Consider the following 22,117-nt stretch of genomic DNA (forward strand, 5'->3'; position numbering starts at 1 on the left):
AGGCCAGAGGAGAGGGATTATGGCTAGTCTCCCTGTATCAGTGATTTTAGTATGGAGTTGGAGTACAGTGAGTACTTACAGATCAATCAGGAAGGACTGAGAAGATGATGAGTATAGGAAGGACCGGCACCATGTGGGGTTAGGTCAGGAGGCTCCTGAAGAAGAGGATTTTTAAGTAGAGCTTTGAAGAGAGGAGGGAGAAGCATATTTCAAACAGTGGCACCACCCTTTCAAAGGTACAGAGATCAATAAACCATGACTCTGGGACAAGGAGGGAGGCAGAGAGGCATATTTCCCAGATGCAATGGAGAGGGGGGGACCTTTGGAGAAATGAGGCTAGTGAGAGAGTCATTCCAGGAAAGGAATCTTGAAACCCAAGCTTAAAGGGTTTGGAGTTTACTGGAAGCCATGGATGATTCTGATCAAGAGAAAGACAAGATCACACCCATCCCATCGGGGGAGGGAGGGGTTCTCTAGTCTGTGTGAATGAATGGATGGATGGATGGAGGGACAGATGGATGGGTGGATGGATGGATGGATGGGTGGATAGGTAGACTGATGGGAAGTAGGGAGGTTGGGGAGGAGAGGATTGAAACCACATATCCATAACCTCCCTAGTTCTCATACTGGTCCACAGGGAGCTTGGGAGCCCCTAGAAATGAGGAAGGAGAAAACAGACTGTGGGAAGGACTGGAACCCTGTGTTAAGGAAGCCAGATCTGATACAGACTTTTTCCTTTCCTTCTCCTCCTCTTACCATGGTACATTTAAAGTATTAATACGTGGCTTGGTTTCCCGTGGTACCTATTACTGCAGAATCTGCTGGCATGGCCTTTAAGTATCTTCAAAGTGCTGTGATGTTGCTTATATTCCCTAAACCTCTGACATCACTGCCTCCTCTTTGGAGAGACAAGTTGGGAAAATCCCTATCTGCCTCTTCCTCCACTGACCACAGCTGCCTTTTGCCAAGGGCAGGCATCCAGGCCCCAGGCAACCACAGGACCCAGCTCTCAAACACATCCCAGACAGCCCAGGAAGGTCCCCAGAAGCCAGCCTGATGTCTGGAATCCAATGGCTAGAGGCTGGGGGATGGATGAGATGGCTTTTTGTAGTCCCCACCCGAGAGAATTCCGGGATCGTCACCCACAAAGCTGGCCTTCTGCCCAGATCTGTAGGTCTGTGTCTTCAGGGGAAGCTCATAAAGGCTATACAGAGTCTTGTCCCTGCCTCCCTCCTGGAAGGGTGGGTAGTTATTTTTATATATTGCTGCCGATTAAAACACAAGGAATGATTTGGAGGAATGCTCAGGTATCATCCTTTGATGTATACAAAGGAAGCGCCTTCCCTGCCTCCTGGGGTTCTTGCACATCCATCAACTCTCCTGACATATGGAGAGAAAGGGTGATTGGGCATTAGCATAGCCTGGAGAACCAGTTGAAATTGCCTTCGTTTTAATATCCCACCTTTGATCTGTTGAAAGGCTGACAGTGAGAGGGGAAGGATCTTATTAGGTGGCATAAATCAGAACTGATGAAATCACTTTCCTCCAACAAACTCAGACCTTCCCCTGTCTAGGGAAAAGGAAGGAAAAGCGTTGCTGTAGCTCTGAGCTGCCCTTTCCCCTTCAGTCATGAGCAGGAACACACAGATTAATTGAAGCCTCCATCAACCCCACCCCCTGCCCCCTGCAGGGAAGCTTGAGTTCTCTGAACTTCTGGTGGCTCAGTCAGGGTTCTCTGCTCCCCATGCTCTCTGTCACCATGGGACCCATCCATCCATCCACCCCAGAGTGTTCTGGTTCCAACTCCCGAGAGTTTTCATTTCTGGACTGTCAGAACTCATGCACACTCTGTGAGGGCCTGGTGATGGGTTCTAGGTGGGTAGAGGCATGGCTAGGACCCAAGGGATGGGACCAAATGTTGGACCCTGCTGGAAATGGCACTTGGAGACCAAGCTCTTCTTAAGACCTCAGCCAGCAACATAGGGAGGGGAGCAGCCATCCTCCTTCATGCGGTCTCTGGGAAACTGTCCTCATGGCACTCTCTCTGGGGGCAGAGGTTGATGAACACCTTCTCCCAGGTGAACAAAGGCAGGAGAGAAATAAACGCTGGACTCAAAGCCAAAAACCTTCTTTGGCTCTACTATTTATTCACTCTCTGACCTTGGATGATTATTCCTTTTCTCTTGGTTGAGTGGGGTCCCTCTCAGCTCTCACTTCTTTGACTGGTGGCCTCTTCTCAGCAGGTAGTTCCCTGAGCAGTGCTGGAAGCACTCATGATTTCATCAATTAAACCCCCTCCCCCCACCGCAGGGGCGCCTGGGTGGCTCAGTCGTTAAGCATCTGCCTTCGGCTCAGGTCATGATCCCAGGGTCCTGGGATCGAGCCCCGCATTGGGCTCCCTGCTCAGCAGGAGGCCTGCTTCTCCCTCTCCCACTCCCCCTGCTTGTGTTCCTTCTCTTGCTGTCTCTCTCTCTGTCAAATAAATAAATAAAAAATCTTTAAAAAAACAAAACAAAACAAAAAAAACCCCACAGATTGAATGCCCACTGTGGGCCAGTTTCAGGGAGAGGACAAAGCCCATGCCCTCAGGGGACTTCCAGTCTAATGGAGAGAAAAGCAATCAGAGTGGGAGCTTGGTAAACTTGCTCAAAGGTACAAATTTGGCCTTAGCCTTTCTCCCACCTAGACCTCTCTCTGGCCCAAAGCTCCTTGCATTCCAAGTCTGTGTCCCGTTTCCAGAAGTTTCTCTCAAAAAGCTGTTCTCCGTTAAAAGTCTACCTAATAATACTTGCCAGATTAAAAAAAATATTAATAGGCAACTTCTACATCTAAAAAGGAATATTTACTAATAAGTAAAATTTTAGTCATCTTAAAATGCTTGTGGGTCATGGGGGTGGGGATTGGCTGCCCTAAGCCTCTGCATGACGCCACATGCTTATACAATGGCCTGCCCAGTAAGTCCCTGTCTTAAGAGTACACAGGGATATAACACAGAAGACTTGTCCAAAGAAGGTATAGACACCTAGAAGGACAGAGTGAGAAAGACACTTAAAGCTAACCCTCCCTTTGCAGGTGAAGAAACTGAACCCAGAGAAGGGAAAGAGACCTGTCTGAAAGCAAGAGCTCTGGGCATCCAGAGGCACAAGACCTTTGCCAGCCTCCCTTCCCCAACCAGAGTTTTGTCTCTTAACCTCAGCTGAGAAATGCCTACACCCTCTAGGTGCCTACAAGTTAAAGTTCAGATTCATAAAGCCCCCCAAGGACTAGCACATTTTCTTCCCAACTACTTATCCCATCTTGTTCAAGTCCTGGCTCCTGGCACAGGCAGCTAGTTCACTTGTACTTGGATCAGCACCTTTGCCCGCACTCCTCTCTCTGCCAGAGATGCTTGTTCCTTATCTACTCGGTGAAAATTCAGTTATTTTGTCAAGGTCTAGTACAAATATACCTCTTCTGGGAAACCTGTCCTCCCTTCCCTTCCTTGGATGAATGATTCACACCCTTCTGCACACTCTTCTTCTTGTTCCCCCAACTCTTGGTGTACGCCACACACAGATTCTCTCTCTCTCTCTCTCATTCTCTCTGTCTCTGTTTCTCTCTCTCTCTCTCACACACACACACACACACTGCATCACAATTGGTATTTTATTTATTCATCTTCACTGCTAGACTGTAAGCTCCCATAGGCAGGAACCAAATCTCATTCCGTGTCTGTCTCCCTAATGTCCTGCATTGAGCCTAACTAACTTCTTAGAGCCGTGTCATCCAGTATGGCAGCCACTAAGCGTGTGTGTCAATTAAAACTAAATAAATTAAAAAATGCAGTTCCTCAGCCACACCAGCTACATTTCAAGTGTTCAACAGCCACATGTGCCTAGTGGCTACCATTTTGGACATTGTGGATATTGAACATTTCTCTCATCACAGAAAACCCTATTGAACAGTACTATCTTAGAAGAGACCAGAGACTTACAGCCCCCAAGATGGAGGAATCATGGGTCTGGGAAGTCGTTAGCTGCCCAGACTACGTACACGTCACTGCCTTGCACAGAGAAGATGTGTGAAGGGAAGCTCCTAGAACTGGGTCTGGAGTTCGATCGCTTGGCTTCAAGGCTTGGTTGCTACTTCTAGTGAAGATACACTGTCAACACCTTTTCTGGCTATAGCTCCAAACTGTCAGCTCTCTCAGAGCCTCCACTGACTGCTCTCCTTAGATAGGAAATTTCTTTTCATTGACTGGAAAGGACCTTTCAGGGCAAGTGCTGATGTTCACATCTTGCTAAGGGGAAGCCTCATCAATAAACCTGGACAGAGTGATGGCCATGTGAAGGTGGTTTAAGGTTACCTAGCTTCTCCCTTTTCCCGCCCCGACCCTTTACCATCCTAGGACAGGAATAAAAGGTGTGGGCTGAGGCAAAGCGTGGACTTCCCTACCACTCACCTCCCACAGCCCGCCTGAGCTAGGGGATCAGGGTAACGGGGCAGTCTGACGTCCCCCAGCACATGAGCAGCATTGGCAAGACTTCTAGAATTATGCAGCTGACCCTGGACCCGTCTGTTCTACACAGCTGAGGGGTGTGAGGCATGTACATCAGAGTTCCTGGCCTGACAGCCTTGGAAAACTAAGCTTGCTTTTACCTAGTGCCTCACACCTCCCCTCTCTGTACTCTTTCTGTTCTCCTGGGCCCTGTCCTCCAAGAGCCTTCCTTTTTCATAAGGAGACATCTTTGAATTCTGTACTTGAGACAGCCTCCCAACTGCTTCCCTGCCATCTGCCTTCACCGATCCCTCCCAATCCAATCTCAACACAGGAGCCTCAGTGATCTTCTGAAAATGCCAGTTTAACCTGTGACCCGCTATAATCTGCCCCTTTCCAGTTTTGACTGTCTCATCTCTGGATCCTTCTCACTCACTTTGACATCATTGACTAGGCACCACCAGATACCTTCCCTGCCTCTGTGGTTTTGCTTTTGCTGTTCTTTTTGCCTTGCCTCTAATACTGCCTCTTCAGAAAACTCCTACTCCCCCCTTGGGAGCCAGCTCAACTGTCACCTCCTCTGTGCAGTCTTCTGGGTTTCCCACAGGAGGAAAGAGTGGGACCCAGCTTCCAGAGCATTTTCCATACACTTGACTGAAGTATGCATAGTTGTAAGTTTAAAGCCACAGGCTTTGGAGTCAAACAAATGGCTTCACCTCTATGTGCCTCCTTTTCTACATGTAAGATGGGGATAATAAGATTCCTACTCCATCGGACTGGGGTGGAGGTTAAATATGAAAATATATATAAAATGCTGAGCACACTTGGCAATCAGCTAACTCTCAATAAATGTTAGCAAAAGTTTTTATATTGTCTTATTAAATAATAAAGTAAATAGTCTGAGAGCTTCTCTGAAGAGGGACTCTGTGTTATGCTTGTTTGAATCCCAGCACTGAGCACAATGCTGGCCTAGCAGTAGGTATTCAGTGAATGTTTAGTGGATTTAATCCAATCCACCGGATTGAATTTTTTAATCCTTTTTGATTGAACTAAATCCAATCCGATTGAATTCAAGACCAAAGGAATGACACTTGGTGATTGAGTTGAGACTAAAGTAACTGAGGGGCATTTCAGGCAACCTGATGGGTAGTGGGGAGATATTTGGGGCCCATAGAGACTTTATGGAATCCCTCAGGGAACCACAAAGGGCCTTCACAGGAGGCGAGTTGTGGTCTCCACAAAGGGAGCTCGGGCTGGTGTCAGTGTGTGCAAAGGTCAAGGCACCTGAGTACTGGGCCCAAGCTGGTTGAGTCTGCCTGGTCCCCAGGCGCCCTCCCTAAGCAGGGCCAGGGCATGCTACAGAGAGGGAGCACCCCCCACCCCGGCCCCGCCCCCACCACACTGTTAGAGCCCCATGGCCCTCCCTGTGGAGGCTGGTGGCTGGCACTGGTGGCTGGTGCAGGAGGCTAGGGCCTCCTGCCTGTGGAAAGCCCGGGGGCACCTTCTTGCCACTCTGCAGGTGCCAGCCTGCTCCCTGCTGGAACCCTCACCTTCCCTGGCAGGCTTTCCGTCAGGGCTGTTGGTCCCTCCGGGCAATGAACGGCTCCCACATGGAATATTTTCCCCACAGAATAACCATTTCCATAGTGGCTGCTTTTTGTTCTTTTTTTCATTTTCAATATCCTCTCCTTTCCACCCTGCCTGTTCTCCACCCCAACCAGAGCCTGAGATGCCCCCCGCCCCCATACCATCCCCATCCTCTCTTTTCTTCTCCTTGTCCTGCTGAAAGTCAACTCTGTGCCTGTGTGGGCGGGGGAGGGGGACTGGGGGCTTTGAGGTGAAAAGCCAGCTTGGGTTTTGCTCAGAGCAGCCAGTTGACCACTGGGTGCCAAATACACAGCCCTTGTCCTCAAGGTACCTCACCCCCAACCTCTTTCTTACCCTCACACTTACAATTAGGAATTGAGAACAGAAGGTCTGGCCCACAGCTTTTGAGGATTTCTGAGCTCGGGAGCAGGACTGGCTTCACTGGCGTGTGCCCTGTGCAATTATTCAGGACCTCAGCTCAGAAGGTTTAGTGCTCTGCTCTTGCCATCTTGAAATTCTTAATCATTTTTAAATAGGGGTTTCCCAGTCTCATTTTGTGTCGGGCTCCACAAATCACATAGCCCATCCTGCCTAGGAGGGCCTGAATGGAGAGCAGCTTCAAGGAGAGAAGAAGGTAGCTAGGCTGGAGTGGGAATTGGAGCAGAGAAGCACCACCAAACTCAGTGACCGGGTCATGGGATGAGAGCTGGCCAGGGGCTCCCCCTCTCTGAACTTCAGCATCTGAAATGGCACGTTGGCCCTCCTTTCCAACTCTGCAGAAACCTGATGGGCTGATGAGGGAAAGGGATACTGCAGAGCCTAAGATTGGCTGGGGACACTTTCTTAAGATGGGGGGCCACATTGTGGAGGGGCCCTGTAAACACCATCTCTCTCTCTAGATAGGTGAAAAACAAGAGTCTTCCCCAGATGTCCCCAGCCCTCGGAGCCTACGTCAAGCCCATCTATCTTCATGGATCTTGGTTTTCAGCCTCTCTCTACTCCTAAGAATCCTGTCCTATAATCACCATGTCTTCTCATATCATGTGGTTCAGAACTGGAGAGAGGACTCAAGTCGCACCGGACCTGAGTGTAATAGAACAGAAAGACACCCCCCAACCCTTTTCTCCCTGCTGTCTTCCTGGTCCTGCCCTGGGACATGCTGACCTTTTGATTCAAAGTCACCCTATGTCCAGGGAGCAGGTACTAGGTAGCAGGCACTGGGCTTAGAGCTTCACATGAATGATCCCTTTTATTTTTATTTATTTTTAATTTTTTAAAAAGATTTTATTTATTTGACAGAGAGAGACACAGCAAGAGAGGGAATACAAGCAGGGGGAGTGGGAGAGGGAGAAGCAGGCTTCTCGCGGAGCAGGGAGCCCGATACGGGGCTCAATCCCAGGACCCTGGGATCATGACCTGAGCCCAAGGCAGATGCTTGATGACTGAGCCACCCACCCAGGCACCCCTGAATGATCCCTTTTCAATGAATACCTGATGACATCCATGGGTCAGCTGGTGGTCCACTAGGAGCCCTGACTCTGTCTTAGTCTTGTATTTGACTAAGATCTGGTAGGAAATAAGATGGATTAAAGAAAGAAATTCCTTGGGGCGCCTGCTCCCTGCTCCACGGGAAGCCTCCTTCTCCCTCTCCCACTCCCCCTGCTTGTGTTCCCTCTCTTGCTGTGTTTCTCTCTGTCAAATAAATAAAATCTTAATAAAAAAGAAAAAAAAGGAAGAAATTCCAGAAAGGGTCCATTAGGTCAGTCGAATGCTCTGTGGGCTGTAAGGGACTTCGGTTTTCAAATATAAATATGCTTCCTACAGCTCAGAGAGGTGTCTGTCTTTCTGTCATCCAGTCCTTTTAGGGAAGCCAGGCTGGTAGAAAGAAATGGAAAGGAGCCCTGAGTTTGAGTCCCAGGCATGCCACTCCTTTTGGGCATTTCTCTTTATCTCTCTGAGCTTCAGTTTCCTTATATAAAGTGAGTGGGGCTGCCAGTCTCCTTCAAGCTGATATAATGTGATTCTGAGTTTACACTGTTGTTCTTCTGGGTAACTGTCAGTGAACAACTTCTTGCTGTCTAACCTAAATCTCTTCTGCTGCTACTTGCTCCCGGTTATGTCTTGATCTCGTTTTAGTCCATTGGGACCAGGTCCCCATGTCACTAGCTCTCTGGAATGTCCTATGGCCAGGCGACTTTCAGACCACTTGCCCCTTGGGACTTGGACTTGGAGGGAAGGCGCCCCAGCCATCACTCATGCTTTCCCTGCCGCCCCCCCACCCCCACCCCCCGCCTCAGTCTCAGCCCTGGGCTGGGGGAATGTGAGGAGTAGTTTGGCCCTCTAGAGGTTAAGCTATTTCCCCAGAGCCCAAGCAAGCCCAAACTGGCTTGTGAGGTCCCTGCTAATCTGCCCTATTACCGCAGGTAAGAATTATAGTCAGAAATCATTCAAGGAGCCCAGGCCCACGTGGGAGAAAGAGAAGAGCTGTTGGGGGTGGTTGATTTTATTCCAGAGCTTAATTGGTATAATTGCTCTTTTCTTCCTGCCAAACCCAAGTCCGTCTGGATTGGCTCTCCCACCTGCAGATGGGGAGCAGCTCAGATAGGTCCATTAGTCTCAAATGGTGAATTCAGGCTGCTTGGAAACTCCTTTGGCCCCCCCCCCCCCCCAGATGGCATGGGAGCCCAGGCCCACCTGCCCCAGAGGGGCCCCAGGACAGTCTGAGCCTGACTCAGGAGGGTCAGGCAGCTTCTTCAGAGAGCACCCTATCCTGCTTGGGGTGGGGCAGGGAGAGAGTACAGGGGACTTCTTGGGGCTCCCCAAGGTTCAGAGGTCCCTGAGGAAGGGATGGATGTCCCACAAGAGGGGAAGGGGGAATATAGAAGCCAGTACTGCTCCATTTTCTCCCCTGCTGCCTCCCCTGCTCCTCTCTGGGCCCCCTCGGGAGCCCACTTTGAAGGGGGTGTTTTGTCCTCACAGCCAACCCTACCAGGAGAGCCCATAATTGCCAGATGCCCAGTTTCTCCCTTGGGTCCCCAGGGCCCCCGTGGACAGCCTCCTTGTTAGAAGGGAAGGTAATGCTGGGGCCTTTTGTCTGCCTTTAACCTCAAAACAGTCTCAGGGGTGGGGGGTTAGTCACACTATACAGCGAGGAAACCAACCCAAAATGTTAAGAGAGGGGTTTGTGATTAGATCTGTCTGATGGCTAAACCCACACTTCCTCCATGCTCACAGGAGCCCCCGGGCTTAGAGTTGCCACATAAAATAGGAATATTGTATGGGGCCTACTTATTTTTAAAAAGTTGTTCTTTGTATATCTGACATTCAAATTTAACTGGGTACCATCTCAAATATTGCATGGGACATATTTATACTAACAATTATTTGTTATTTACCCAAAATTCAAATTTCAATGGGCAACATGTATTTTTATTTGTTAAATGCAACAATGCTCTGCTGGGTCCACATCCCCACCCAAGTCTGCCTGACCTGAGTGAAATGCCTGGACCTTCTGCTCACCCCAAACACAAATTCAGATCTGACTGATTTCTTCCATGTGTTTATCCCACCTTCTTCATTTGCCAGCTTGCCTGGTTCCCCCCTCTGGCATGTGTCTGTCCCCAAGTCTCAGGAATAGGGCTGTAGGCACCTTCCTCCTGCAGCCCCAGGCACGCCCCACCACACTGCTCCAGGAGATCTGCAAGGCCTCGAGGGAGAGCCGTTCCCTCTAACACAGCAGAAAGGGGCCTGGCATCTCGTCCAGTCCAGCCCTTACCTGGAAAAGTATCATCCTGAGCCAGGGTTGTGCTTGGCCTGGCCTCTGGGAGAAGTGGCCCTTCTCAGGCCCTCCTGCCTCTGGGTTGCACAAAGCGCAGGCGGTGGTCTAATCGGGGCCACAGGTTACATGTGAAAGCATACACATGCGCATGCGTGGGTCACATGCATGCTCACACATATGCATATACATGAGAGGCAGCTTCCAAATGCCCCCCCAGCCACAGAGGAAAAGATTGTTTCCCTCTTGCTCTGCCCCAGTCCCACTTCCTATCTGCCCCATAACACCTTCCGTCTGTCCATAGAGCAGGGGCCTCCTGGGTCTATTAATCCCCCCTTTAGGTAGGCAGTTGCAAAGAGCCAGACCCCAGGCAAGCCCCAGCTGTCCTGGTCCCATACATCCAGTGGGTTGTTGGGCCTTATCGATTTGACTTCCTAAGGATGTCTGAAATCTGTGCCCACTTCCCCCATCCACACTGGCCCTCTGTTCTCCTGCCTCTCAGCCTTCAGTCATGATACCCCACTTTCCACCTCTCCTTGTCTGAATCCTATCTTTGCTTAAGGCCATCTCAAAGGGCACTTTGCCTGGGTGGTTCTAAGTCGACTCTCAGGGCTCAGCTGTCTGTCTGTGGTCTCTGAGAAGGCTGGGGCCAAGACGTTGCCCTCACTGAGCGGAAGGAAGTGGGGCAGTGGCATTCTTATGGGATGCTAAGAAGACTCCCGGAATTGCTGGATGACTTTATTGTGCCACGGAGCCTGCCAGGCCAGCCCGGTACTATCCCAGGTCAGGAGCAACAGAAACTACCACTAGGAGCGGACACTTTTGGGGACTGGACACCAGAGTGGCCAAATTCACTTCTCAAGCTTCTATGGCTGTGGCTGTCCCTTTCTGGACAAGGAGGTTGTGTAAAAGATCATCTTTGATGATCTTCCTGCCTCCAGTCTGGCCCTTCTCCTGTACCAACAAGGTCTGCAGAGGAATCTTTTCAAACAGAAATCTGGCTAGGTTCTTCCTTTGCTTAAAACCCTTCAGTGGCTCCCTGTTTCCCTTAACATAGCATTACTTACAAGGCGCTGTGAGCTCTGGCTCCACCTGCCTGGCTAGCTCACCTTATACTCTCTTCTCATGCTCCCCCCCCCGCTGCAGCCCTACCTGACCACTTTCAGCTCCCTACCGTGCTGCACCCTCACCTTCCCACCTGCCTTCCCTCTGCTTGGGGTTCTTTTCCCCATCTACTCCCCCAAATAGTTCCTCCTCAGCCACCAGGTCTCTATGTAAACATTACTTTCTCCTGGAGGCCTTTCCGGATGCACCTGTGCTTCCCCTGCCACCATTGCCCCGTGAATGTGCCTGGCCTTCCCACCAGATTGTAAGCTATGTCAGGGAGGGCAGGGACATTGTCTTCATAGCTGATGTTTATCCAGTATTTCCCAAATCTGTCTGTGCACAGAAACATCTAGGGTGTTCTTTAGAAACAGGTTCCCAGGGGCGTCTGGGTGGCTCAGTTGGTGAAGCATCTAACTCTTGATCTCGGCTCAGGTCTTGATCTCAGGGTTGTGAGTTCAAGCCCCATCTTGGGCTCCATGTTGGGTGTGGAGCCTACTTAAAAAAAAAAAGATTCCCAGGCTCCCTCTGGACCTTCTGAATTACACTATCCTGGGGAGGGGCTTGGGAGTCTGTATTTTCACAAAGTTCCAGCCAGCCAGACCATCAAGAGTATGGTGACCAACATTGGTGGGCCATATCTGGAGTGACAGACCTTGCCAGTAGAGGGCACTCACCGAAGGGTGTTTGGTCCCATCAGGTCAGGTTTGATGTGAATGGGAGGTCTTTCCTAATCGCAGCTTTCGAGGATGATCCAGGTCATTTTGCTTTCCCATCTAAGGTTCCAGCATTGACCTGTTCACTCCCCTTGATGGTGAGCCAGGGAGTTTCTCCAGTGGCCCTTAAGACATTTGGCAAGAAGGGCACTGGTGAAATGGCTTAGGGAAGAGATAGAAGCCCAGATGGACCTTCCTGTGCCCAGCCCGCACCCCCAGTCACATCAGTTGTTCTTTAGGTTCAGGGCTATGGAGTCTGAGGGCCTTTGTGGACAAAGGCTGGGTGTCAATGACTGAGGTACCGTATACATGTGGGAGAACCATGCCTCAAGATAGAAAAGTTCAGCAGTAGGTCCATAGTCACAGGCCAGCTTGTCTGGTCCCTGTGGGACCAGCTACCTAGGGTGATCTGATTTCAGCCCAAGTCCCAGAGCAGGAGGCAGAAGACAATAGTGTATTGATAACGGACATCATGGCTGGGATATATCTGTAAAAAGCTAAGATGGGCAGTCTCCTTGTTTTGCTGGGCTGAACTTCTAGATCTTCTAGAATTTGCACCAGAAGTTCTCATGTCACCTAAGAATCTCTGGTTGTCGCGCAGACAGGATCACCACCATCTGTTTACCTGTTCTGAAAAGTAGCTTATCAAGGACTTCTAACTGTAGCATAGAGGGGCAATCAACTGAGCAAGAACCCCAGGACTTTGGCAGGAGCTTCATCAAACTACTGGGTCCTTGAAGAGACAAGGAGCAAGTGGTGCTAGGGTTGGATGACAGGGAATTGGCTTGAATCTTTGGGGAGACCCTTTCTTTGGATAGGTCCAAAGGGAGGAGATTTCCCTCTATAAATGGTGGGAACATCCCTACTATATGGCCTTGAACTAGACAGGATTGGGAAGAATAGTATCACACCCAAAACAGGGGAGCTATGGCATAGATTTAGAAACCTGGGGGTGTGAGGGAAAGATTGGTTATTCACAGAGTGACTATGGGTTCAACATTGGGTCTGAGAGGAAGAGTTGGTGCCATAAATAGGAACATATGGCATAAAGGATCAAGAATTATGGGTTGGAATGGAGGCAAAATATGGGAACTTGAAGGTGGGGTATAGGCTAAGTGGCAGCCAAGTCGCAGCTTCAGTCCTAGGGTACCTCGAGGCCCCACTGGGGTCCGGGCTGGCCCAGCTCAACTCAGTTCCAAACCTTGGTCTGCATCTTGCCCTGGATTGATCCTTTCCATCCTCTCTTCCACCAGGCGCCTAGATGCCAACCTCATCTCCCTGGTCCCGGAAAGGAGCTTTGAGGGGCTGTCTTCCCTCCGCCACCTGTGGCTGGACGACAATGCACTCACCGAGATCCCTGTCAGGGCCCTCAACAACCTCCCTGCCCTGCAGGCCATGACCCTGGCCCTCAACCGCATCAGCCACATCCCTGACTACGCCTTCCAGAACCTCACCAGCCTTGTGGTGCTGTGAGTGCTGCCCTGCCTGCCCCCCACTCCTGGCTGGGTCCTGCTGGGGCTGCATATTTACTCCAGAGTTGGGTTGGAAGCCTGGATAGCTTTGCTCTTCTCTACACGGAACTGAACCATCTGGCCTCAGTTTCTCCTTTTTAAAATGAGGATGATCATCCCCTGTTGGCCTCATGGGGATTATCATGAGGCCAAATGACAGTAGGGCTGTAAAAGTGCTTCGAGAAGCCAGCACACCATAATCAGAAAACGGGAATTAAGCCACTAGTTTCTCGCCATGCAAATATAGTAACTATACCAAGCTGATTGGAATATAAGTCAACAGTCTCTTAAGCGATTTCTACCACATTCAACAATCGGATGATGCAGTCTTATGCTTTGGCACAGGGATAGGATAAGTTCATCTCATTTCCCAGACTTGGACAAGCAGAGAAAAGCCATCACTTGTAATTAGACAGCAAAGCCCCGTGAGGGTAATTACCTGGGAGATAGTATCCCTGGCAGGAATTGGGGACCGGGGTTACCTCTGCCTCCCTGGTGGGAACTTCAGAGTGCAAATTAGCTCCCAGCTAATTGCTACGAGTGATTGGTAAGTTCATAGGGTAATTACTAAGGGCTTGGAGGTGATGTGTAATTGCTTTGGGTTACACGCTAATTGCTGCGGGAACATATGTGTTAGTGACTTTGCTAAATGGCAACCTTGCCTCCCCTGCTCCTGGAAATCTGGCCTGATTTTCCAAACCAGAGAATGGATGATGTATAGGTCCATCTGAAAGCCGAAAACTCAGGCACCAATTTGTCTAATTCTCTGTCCTGGGAGACTGGAAAACCAAGAGGAGCATCCTTATGGATCACGTCCTTCTATCAGGATGGCCATTCCATCCCTCCTTCTGGGAGTCAGTGGGGGTATTTATAGAGGGTGAACAGAGCAAGGTGACCGATTCTCGTTTTGGTGACAGCCCTCTGACACCCTGAGGGAATGGGGTCAGATCTCCACAAGAGACAAAACTGGGAAAATGAGGGCCACATGAGGAGTCCCAGACAAATGAGCAGCAACAGCTGTTTCCAGAAACCCTATGTGGGGCACTGAAGAGTCAGAGAAGTATCTGAACAGCTGCTGCCCTCCAGGGGCTGACAGTCTAGTTGAAAGAGTGGAATAAATATGGGAAAAGACAGCTAATGATGTAATGTAACTTATATCAAGATAGCTGATGATAGATACAGATCCACGCAGCGTCGGAAATCTGGGGTGGCTGAGCAAGTGTAGGGGGTGATGGGGAAGGTTTCATGGGGAAGGTGGGGTGGGTCCTGGGCCTGGGAAGATGATGAAGAACCAGACAGGTGAAGACAATGACAGTGTTCCAAGCAGTGTCATAAAGACACCGAGGGGAAAGCCCGGCTATGTGGTGACAGCAAATAGGCCAGGCTGGTGGGAGCAGAGGATCCTCTTGCAGAACGAGGCTGGAAACGTGGGGGGACGGGGGGGCTCACGGTGTTAGAGCAGGGAGTTTGGCTTTTGTCTGTCAGTGGGGAAGGGAAGCTTGAGGTTTAGGAGTAAAGATGAGCAGGGGGGTATTTCAGGAAGGCTAATTTGGAGGATGGATGGGAACAGGGGGGCATTTAGGAGGCTCTCGTCTATCAACCGAAGTCTAGTTTAGGAGGTGGCAGAAGGAATGGAAGGGAAGACATGACTGTGAGGGATATTTTGAAGGAAGGATAAGTCTGATCTAGGAAAGAGCAGCAGGAAGGGGAATCAAGAATGACTCCAAAGTCTGGTTGGGAACCAGGGAATTGGAATGCTAGGTGTGCTACAGATCGGGGTGGGGGGACCCCACTGGGCAAAAGGAGGGCCAAGGGAAGAAAACCTACTGGTGCAGGAGCAAAGCTCAAGGGGAACTGGTCCCTTTTCCTGGGGCAGGGCCAGAAACATGACCGCTTTGTCCTGCCTCCAACTCACCAGGACCTGGGAGGGGAGAGGGGGCTGGGGGAAGCTGTCCAGGGACTATGGGATGAGGTATAGAAAGACCCAGGAGGCAGATAAGGAAGACTGGGTATGATAGGAAGTAGGAAAGTTTGGTTAAACCCAACTGGTGCACAGGAGTCTGGCTGGCGGTGTGAGTAGACAAATGGGATGGAGGAGAAGGGGCTTCTCTGCAATTCAAACCCAAGCCGGTACTTTTATCAGGCTGCTGTGAAGTCCTTCGCATCACTGCTCTGGCCCTGATGGGACCCCCCAGGCAGCACTTAATTGGGCAGCACTAGTGTCACTCTTGCAAATCTTGTCTCTTCATCGGACTCTTAAACCCCAACACTCTGCCCCAAGCCTGGCTGCTACAGGTGCCCAGGATGCCCTGGCTGAGTGAGTGGTTTGGAGGAGGCTGTTGGAACCCTGGAGCTGCATATTTAGGAAGCTGAGAGGGTGTAGACCAGAGATGCTGGGGAGGCGGAAGGGGCTGGAAAATGGAAACGGGAGTCCAACAGGAGGCAGGAAGAAATGATAAGAGTTTGGTGACAGTCGGGAAACAGGCATGGAGGCAATAAGAAAAATCAAAAGCCCTTGTTAAGGGGAGATAGTTTATTCCCAGAAGGCTGCATTTTCCCTGTGGGATTGGAAGCTGCCTATGGGAGGGGCCTGTCTCTCAGCGGAACCTGGTGGTGCAGGTGGACAAGGATGGGGAAGATACACAGGACCCATGACTCTCAAGACCCCCATCCCTATCCATCTGTGCTGGATGGGGTCTTCCTGTCGCCTTGGTATTTGAACAGCATCTTGGAGGTCTGCATGATTTCTTCCCCTTGGAAGAGATTTCCTTTTTCTGCCTAAAGAGGCTTATTTTTTTTTTTTTAAAGATTTTATTTATTTATTTGACAGAGAGCACAAGCAGGGGAGCAGGAGAGAGAGAAGCAGGCTCTCCGCTGATCAGGGACCATGGAATCATCATCACCTGAGCCGAAGGCAGAGGCTTAACCAACTGAGCCACCCAGGCGCCCTCTGAAGAGGCTTCTTAATTCTTGAACTTTACTAGCTTAACTAGAATATGTCACAGTGTAGAATATTCTACATCCGATTTTCCTGGGCCAGTGTATGCCTGTGAGCTGCAGATTCTATGCTTTTTTCACTTTGGAGAATTTTCTTCTGTATTCTGTGTTTGAATACATCTTCCATCTCATGTTTGGATTTTCTCCCTCAGACATGTCAGTTATCCTTGTGTTGAATCACCTTTGTGTCTTCTCCATCTGTGCATTTCTGTTCTAACCTTTTTGTCTCATTCAGCCACATTCACCATGATTATCTCAAGGTTTTTCTCCAACACCAGTTCAGTTTTCAGCAGGGTTGACCCTGTTCCTTGGCTCAAGTTTATTGACTAATTTTTTTAATAATGTAGTTTTGGTTCTCAGTTTGTTTTTGCTGCCTACGATGTCATTTTCTCTTTCGTTTTTAAAATTTCATCTTGGAAATATTGTGTTTTGAGTTCGTTTTGTAGCAGGAGGCCATTGTGGTAAATTTCCTTCTGTCCCTCATCCATTTGTTGTATTTTTTTTTCTTGGCTTGGAACTTTACCTGCCTTTGCACCCTCTCTTCTCCCTGTCCTCAGTCTCCCTGGTGCATCCATAATTGTCATGTGATTTCTTTGTTCTGGCTTATGCATAGAAAGCTGTCTACTTGTTCTAGCTGTGTCATCTTGGGGCCCCATGGGTTCTCCCCTCCAAGCTGTAGTTTGTGGGCTAGTATTGTGGGTAAATGAGGTTCCATCTGCTTTTCTGTGCCCTGGTGGTGGGGTGAAGGTAGGTGGAGTGTGCTCTGAGGGGGAGCCCAGTCTTTGTCAGGCAGCCTGGGCTCTGCTCTGTCTGCAGATTCAGAGTGTGTTAAATGTGTGAGTTCACTCCCTCCCCCCAAGAATTCCCTTGGGCTTCAAGTCATTTCCTCAAGTCAGTGAGTAGCTTGGAGCCTTTATTTTACTCCCCAGTTTCACCTGTTTCTTCTGGAAGCCAGACATGGGGAGGGGAAATAAGCCTTATCCACAGAGTTGCTTCTCTTTAGATTTGGAGTTTTAGGGGAAATTCTCAGGATTTCGTTTTCTTGCCAGTTCAATTCCTGGAGAAAGCGAGACTGGTTAGGAGTTCCAGAGTTTTTCTTCGGTCACTAGTTTGTGCAGTTTATTTACATTGGGTTATGTCTCTGTCCTTGCTTTGTTGCTACTTGTAATATTTGGGCTGGAGGCAGGGGTCTTGTTTTTTGCTATTTTTGCTTATTTCATTAGGAATTGGGAGAAAAACATTCTGTCACTTATTTTCAGTTAGCTATTTACCTTGGAAATCTCTTCCAAACCGATCTCCTACCTCTCCCCAACCTACATGCACTCTGGCCAGGCCCTTCACCATCCAGCACAGATGCACGTACTCATTCCCACCTCCCCCCCTTTATCCCCATTACTTCTACCTGGAATGCCCTTCCCTCTGCTTGTCCAGATCACCTACCCTTCAAGGACCTGCTCTGGATCACCACCTCTGTAAAGCCTTCCCTGACTCCTCTGGTCTCACCCGTCTCCCATCTCTGAGCCTGTCTACAGCTCTCTCCAGCTATAACAGAAAGCTTAGCCTTTAATTATATGTTGTCTACAGCGGTTTGCTTTTGGCTCCCATAAGCGCGTCTGGCCACTGAGTCAGGCGGGCTGGGTCCTGGGGAGCAGGACTATAGAAGAAGCCTCAGACTGGAGCCCCCCTGACATCAGGCCTCTCTCCAAGAGCTTAGTGGGGGCCTACCTTAGCCTTGGCCTTGGGCACTCCTCTCACATTTTCCTTCAATAGGAAGTTAAAACCATATAGCCCATGGTTGATCTAGCCTTGGAGATTGTAACTTCAGAAGTCAGTCTTGACCAATCATTTTGTCCCTGGAGACAAAGGGCTGGACCACTGGGGTCAGTCTGTTCATGCTTCTGCCTCCACCTTCCGACTTAAGCCACTGTCTGCTTTCTACGCAACCCCCCCTCCCCCCCCGCCCTGGGCCTGAGGCTGTGGGCACCCATTCTGACGTGCCTTTCCTTCCCACACAGGCATCTTCATAACAACCGCATCCAGCATCTAGGGACCCACAGCTTCGAGGGGCTGCACAATCTGGAGACGCTGTGAGTGCTGGGGTTGTGGTGGGGCCTTGTCCTGGTGAGGAAAGCCTGGACGCCTGGAGGCAGGAGGGGAGGCTGGTGGAGGGAGAAGCTGGCGGGACTGGGATGCTGGGCCCTGGCTCCAGGCCTGCTCACCCACGTGGCCCTCTGTGGCATTCTCTCTAGGATGTCACTATGAATGCATTCCTTGCTCCTTCAGGTGCGTAGAATGTGCCTCTGGGAGTTCAGGGTGGCCCAGAGAGGGGGAATCTAGGATCCCTGCCAGCAGACACCACCAAAATAATGAACATTTTAGATAGGAGAGCCAGAAGAATGAGGATATTGAGCCTGGGGACTAGAAGGCTTGGGGGTGGGGGTGGGGCTGACTTGATGGCAGCTTTGACATCTGTTTAAGGGTGGCTGCTGACAGAAGGGAGGGGAATGCCATGGAGTCATGCCGGTACAGTTTGCCAGTGGATCTAACTAGCCTAATGATTAATGGGGAGATGGCCCATTCAGCACTCTGACCTAACTATAAAAAGCACCCAAGTTGTTGACTCTCAAAAAGCCATATTATTCACACATCATCATCCTGGAATTCATTTAAGGTCAGAATGCACCCAAACCCTCCCATCATTTCCTCTGGAGTCCTGCCAGCCCGCACAGAGTGGGCTGAGTGGGCCCCATTTGAGCAAACAACTGGCTGGGCTCTCTCAGTATGCTGGCCATGCCAGCTGGGGTCCCGCAGTGCCCACAAGGGAGCTGGCTGCCACAGCCACCTGGTGCAGGCCACCAGCACCAGGGAGAGAGGGACCCGCCCCCCCCCCCCCCCAGTCTCCGAGAGTGAGCCACTAAGGTTGGGGCAGGGCTCACGGTGTCAGGAGCATGGTCACAGTGCCTTTTGCCTCCCCACCTCCACCCCCCCGCCCAACACCCAGACACACACCCGAGCTCCCAAGGTGAGGGATTTTCAAGAATCCAAAGCAGCCCAGGAGAAAAGGCTGGGAGACAAGCTGTGACCCGAGGAGGCAATGGTTTGGGGAAAACCATTTGGCACGTCTAGCCCAGGAGGCCTGGGCTGTCTGCGTTTGTGGTTATGGAGGGGAAGGGAACGGGGAGGCCGAGACCAATGCTCCATTCTTCTTTTCTGTGGGCAGGAGACCCAGGAGCCCGGTGGCTCTCTTGGGCTTGGCCTGAAGCAGGAGAAATGGCAGAGCTGGGTCTAGCTCTCCCCGCGTCCTCACCCTGCCGCTGACTGAGTGCCCAGGAGTGGGCTGTGGGAGGATGTGCCCCAGCCTGGAGTCAGGAAAGTTGGAACCTCTCCCCACCACTGTGCGTGAACTGGGCTCTGTGTTTCTCTTCTCTAGCCTTCACAGACAGCTGGCCATTTAAAGCTGGGCACTTAGCCTGCCCCATCAACATACTAGCGATCTGAGGGCCAGGGAAGCGGCATGGTGCTTCCAGAGTTACTCCCTCAGTTAGGGACAGAGCAGGTCTGGGATGTGTTAACTGAGAAAATGTCCATGAAAGCTCCTAGCTTAGTGCCCTGCTCTCCTTAGTCATCTGAGTTGAATGTGAATTGTGCAAATCTACTATGTACTAGATGTTTGGAGGATCTCAGATGTAAGGGATGGCCATTATTCTCTTAAGGTCCATGTCCCCAACGCCACCCTCCCTCGGGAGATATAAGAGTTGGGGGGGGGATGGTGTTTGGAGCTGCTGGGCATCAGCAGAGTGGGAAGGAGCCCAGTGTTATCTGCCCTGGAGTGTGAGTGCTGTTAGTTCTGCTGGGAAATCCAGTGGGGAGGGGGCATGTATACTGGGTGTGGGTTGGCACCTCTAAAAAGCCACCTAGCAGCTATTTCTTCACTTTTGGGGCACACTGCCTAATTCTTTCTCAATTAGCCACTGGATTGCTGCGCAGGGCATTTGGCTCAGCTGGTGCTGGCTTAATTACAGAGCAATCCTGCCGCTAAGTGCCCACTGTACCTTTCATCTATGAGAGTGCTTGGCTATGACACAAAGCCCAGGACCTGCACCCACTGTCCAGAAGGGAAGGGCAAGGCTAAGAGACAGGAGAAAGCCTTATAGCAAAGTCTATGGCCGTTAGCATCAGATAGCCTGGGGTGATGCCAGTTCTACCAGCTGTGTGACCTTGGTCAAGGCATTTACCTTCGTGAGTCTTAGTTTTCTAATCTGCAATATAATACCACTAATCACACGGATCTTACGGGGTTGACATGTGGAGTAAATGAGATGATGTGTGTAGGGTTCACACAGAGCCTGGGAATCCGTGTTAGGAACCTGCCCTGCACTCCTTTCTTGTCCCCATCCCCTCCTCTGAGGGCCTCAATCTCAACAACACCCCTTCCCTCCCTGCCCTTGAGGGATAAGCTCTCCTTCTAACTTTTGATCTCCAATTAAAAAGGGGAAAAGTGTGTTCTTTATCCTCTATCCCTCCCCCGCCCCCCTCCAGCATTTGCTGGGGGAACCTGCAGGGGCAGCCAGATGTGGAAAGGGGGAGGAGTGGCTGGGAGAATAAAAGGAGAAAGAAAGATAGTCAAACCTTTTAATTGTTGCATAATTGGCACACTTTGCAGCCTCAGTTATTACTTTGGAGCTTTTCATGTGAGCGTCTTCACTGGAAGGGTATTTCTCCCTCGGGCCCCTAAATCTCTGCCACTTAGACCTCTCTCATCTCCGCAGCAGGGGGGAAATCAAACCCCCCTAGCCCAAGCTGTGGTTTGGCTGTGTCTGCAGGCTTCTCTGAGGGAGAGCAGCTCCCAGCCCTTCCACCTGGGGAGGAGGGGCCCGTACGGGCCAGTGCATGTGTGGTCACACAGCCATCCCATACCACGCGCCACAGGCGATGCATACGCCCAGGGCACACGCCACGCGCCCATGTGTCTCAGGCCCTCCACGCTCTTCCCCGCACAGTGGGCACTCCCAGCTCGCACGCCCGCGCAGCACACAGATACCTGGGCACCACGGGCTCGCTTATGCCCTCTGCTCTGGAGGCCAGGCCGTCTGGGTCCCACCCCTGGTTCTACCTCTGCAAGCTGGGGCAGCCAGGGCAAGTAGCCTCATCTCTGTGAGCCTCGCTTCCCTGTCTGCATAGTGGGCTACCTCAGAGCATGAGGAGTGAGTGAGATGTGCATGCACCATGTTCTCTTTTACTCTGAAAGAGCCAAGCTAATCCAAGTGATTTGGGCAGGGCCCAGGGTCTGGGCGAGCAGAGCAAAGCATGCAGACTCCACAGGCCCCAGGCACAAGCCTTGCTGCACTGTGAGGAGGTCTCAGGGAGAGGCTCCGGGACCTTGCTTCCATTTTTCCTGATGCCTTGCCTTCATTATCATTCCAGACCTTGCCAAGAAACCCCAGCCGGAGGGAGACAGGACAAACTCTGTCCTGCACCCATAGCTCCTTTCTGCTCCCGCAGTGAGGATGTCCCACCCCTGTTGGGAATTTCAGAATCAGAGATGAGCCAGCCCTGAACTCTTGAAATACCATTTCCTCCACTTTCCAGATCAGACCAAATCCAGAGATTTGGGATGAGTTGCCCACATTTCTGTAGTTTGTAAGTGATGGTAAACCACTAGAATCCAAACCTCTTGCCTCCTAATACATTGTTCCACGTAACCCTAGCTCCTGTGAGATCCGATTAATTACAAGACTTCCCAGGTTGAGAAATAAGAGAAAGCATGACCAGGAACGATTCTGGGAAGGTTCTCCCAGGAGGTCCCAGGGACCTGAAACCAGGCCCTTGCGCCCTAACGTCAATGCCTGGAAATCCATGCTTAGAGGCCACAGGATGCTAGTCAGGTGCTGTCAGGTCATGATCCTTGAATCCCCAGCTAAACCTACCAATAAAATCTGTGCTTAATAAA

The 22,117-nt window shown here is 50.7% G+C and overlaps 1 protein-coding gene across 3 annotated transcripts in view; it reads left to right on the forward strand.

Annotated features, from left to right (window-relative positions):
- Nucleotides 1-22,117, forward strand: part of LGR6 (leucine rich repeat containing G protein-coupled receptor 6) — a 120,943-nt gene that overhangs the window by 63,382 nt on the left and 35,444 nt on the right. For 2 of the 3 annotated variants that reach the window (XM_078078268.1, XM_078078269.1), the window contains 2 exons: nucleotides 12,913-13,128; nucleotides 18,183-18,254. In XM_078078268.1, the coding sequence (XP_077934394.1) occupies nucleotides 12,913-13,128; nucleotides 18,183-18,254 (288 nt within the window). The remainder of the gene's footprint in view (nucleotides 1-12,912; nucleotides 13,129-18,182; nucleotides 18,255-22,117) is intronic. The other variant, XM_078078270.1, reaches the window with a different exon arrangement.

This window comes from Halichoerus grypus, chromosome 7 (assembly GCF_964656455.1).
Source record: "Halichoerus grypus chromosome 7, mHalGry1.hap1.1, whole genome shotgun sequence".
In the NCBI taxonomy this organism is placed as follows: Eukaryota; Metazoa; Chordata; class Mammalia; order Carnivora; family Phocidae; genus Halichoerus; species Halichoerus grypus.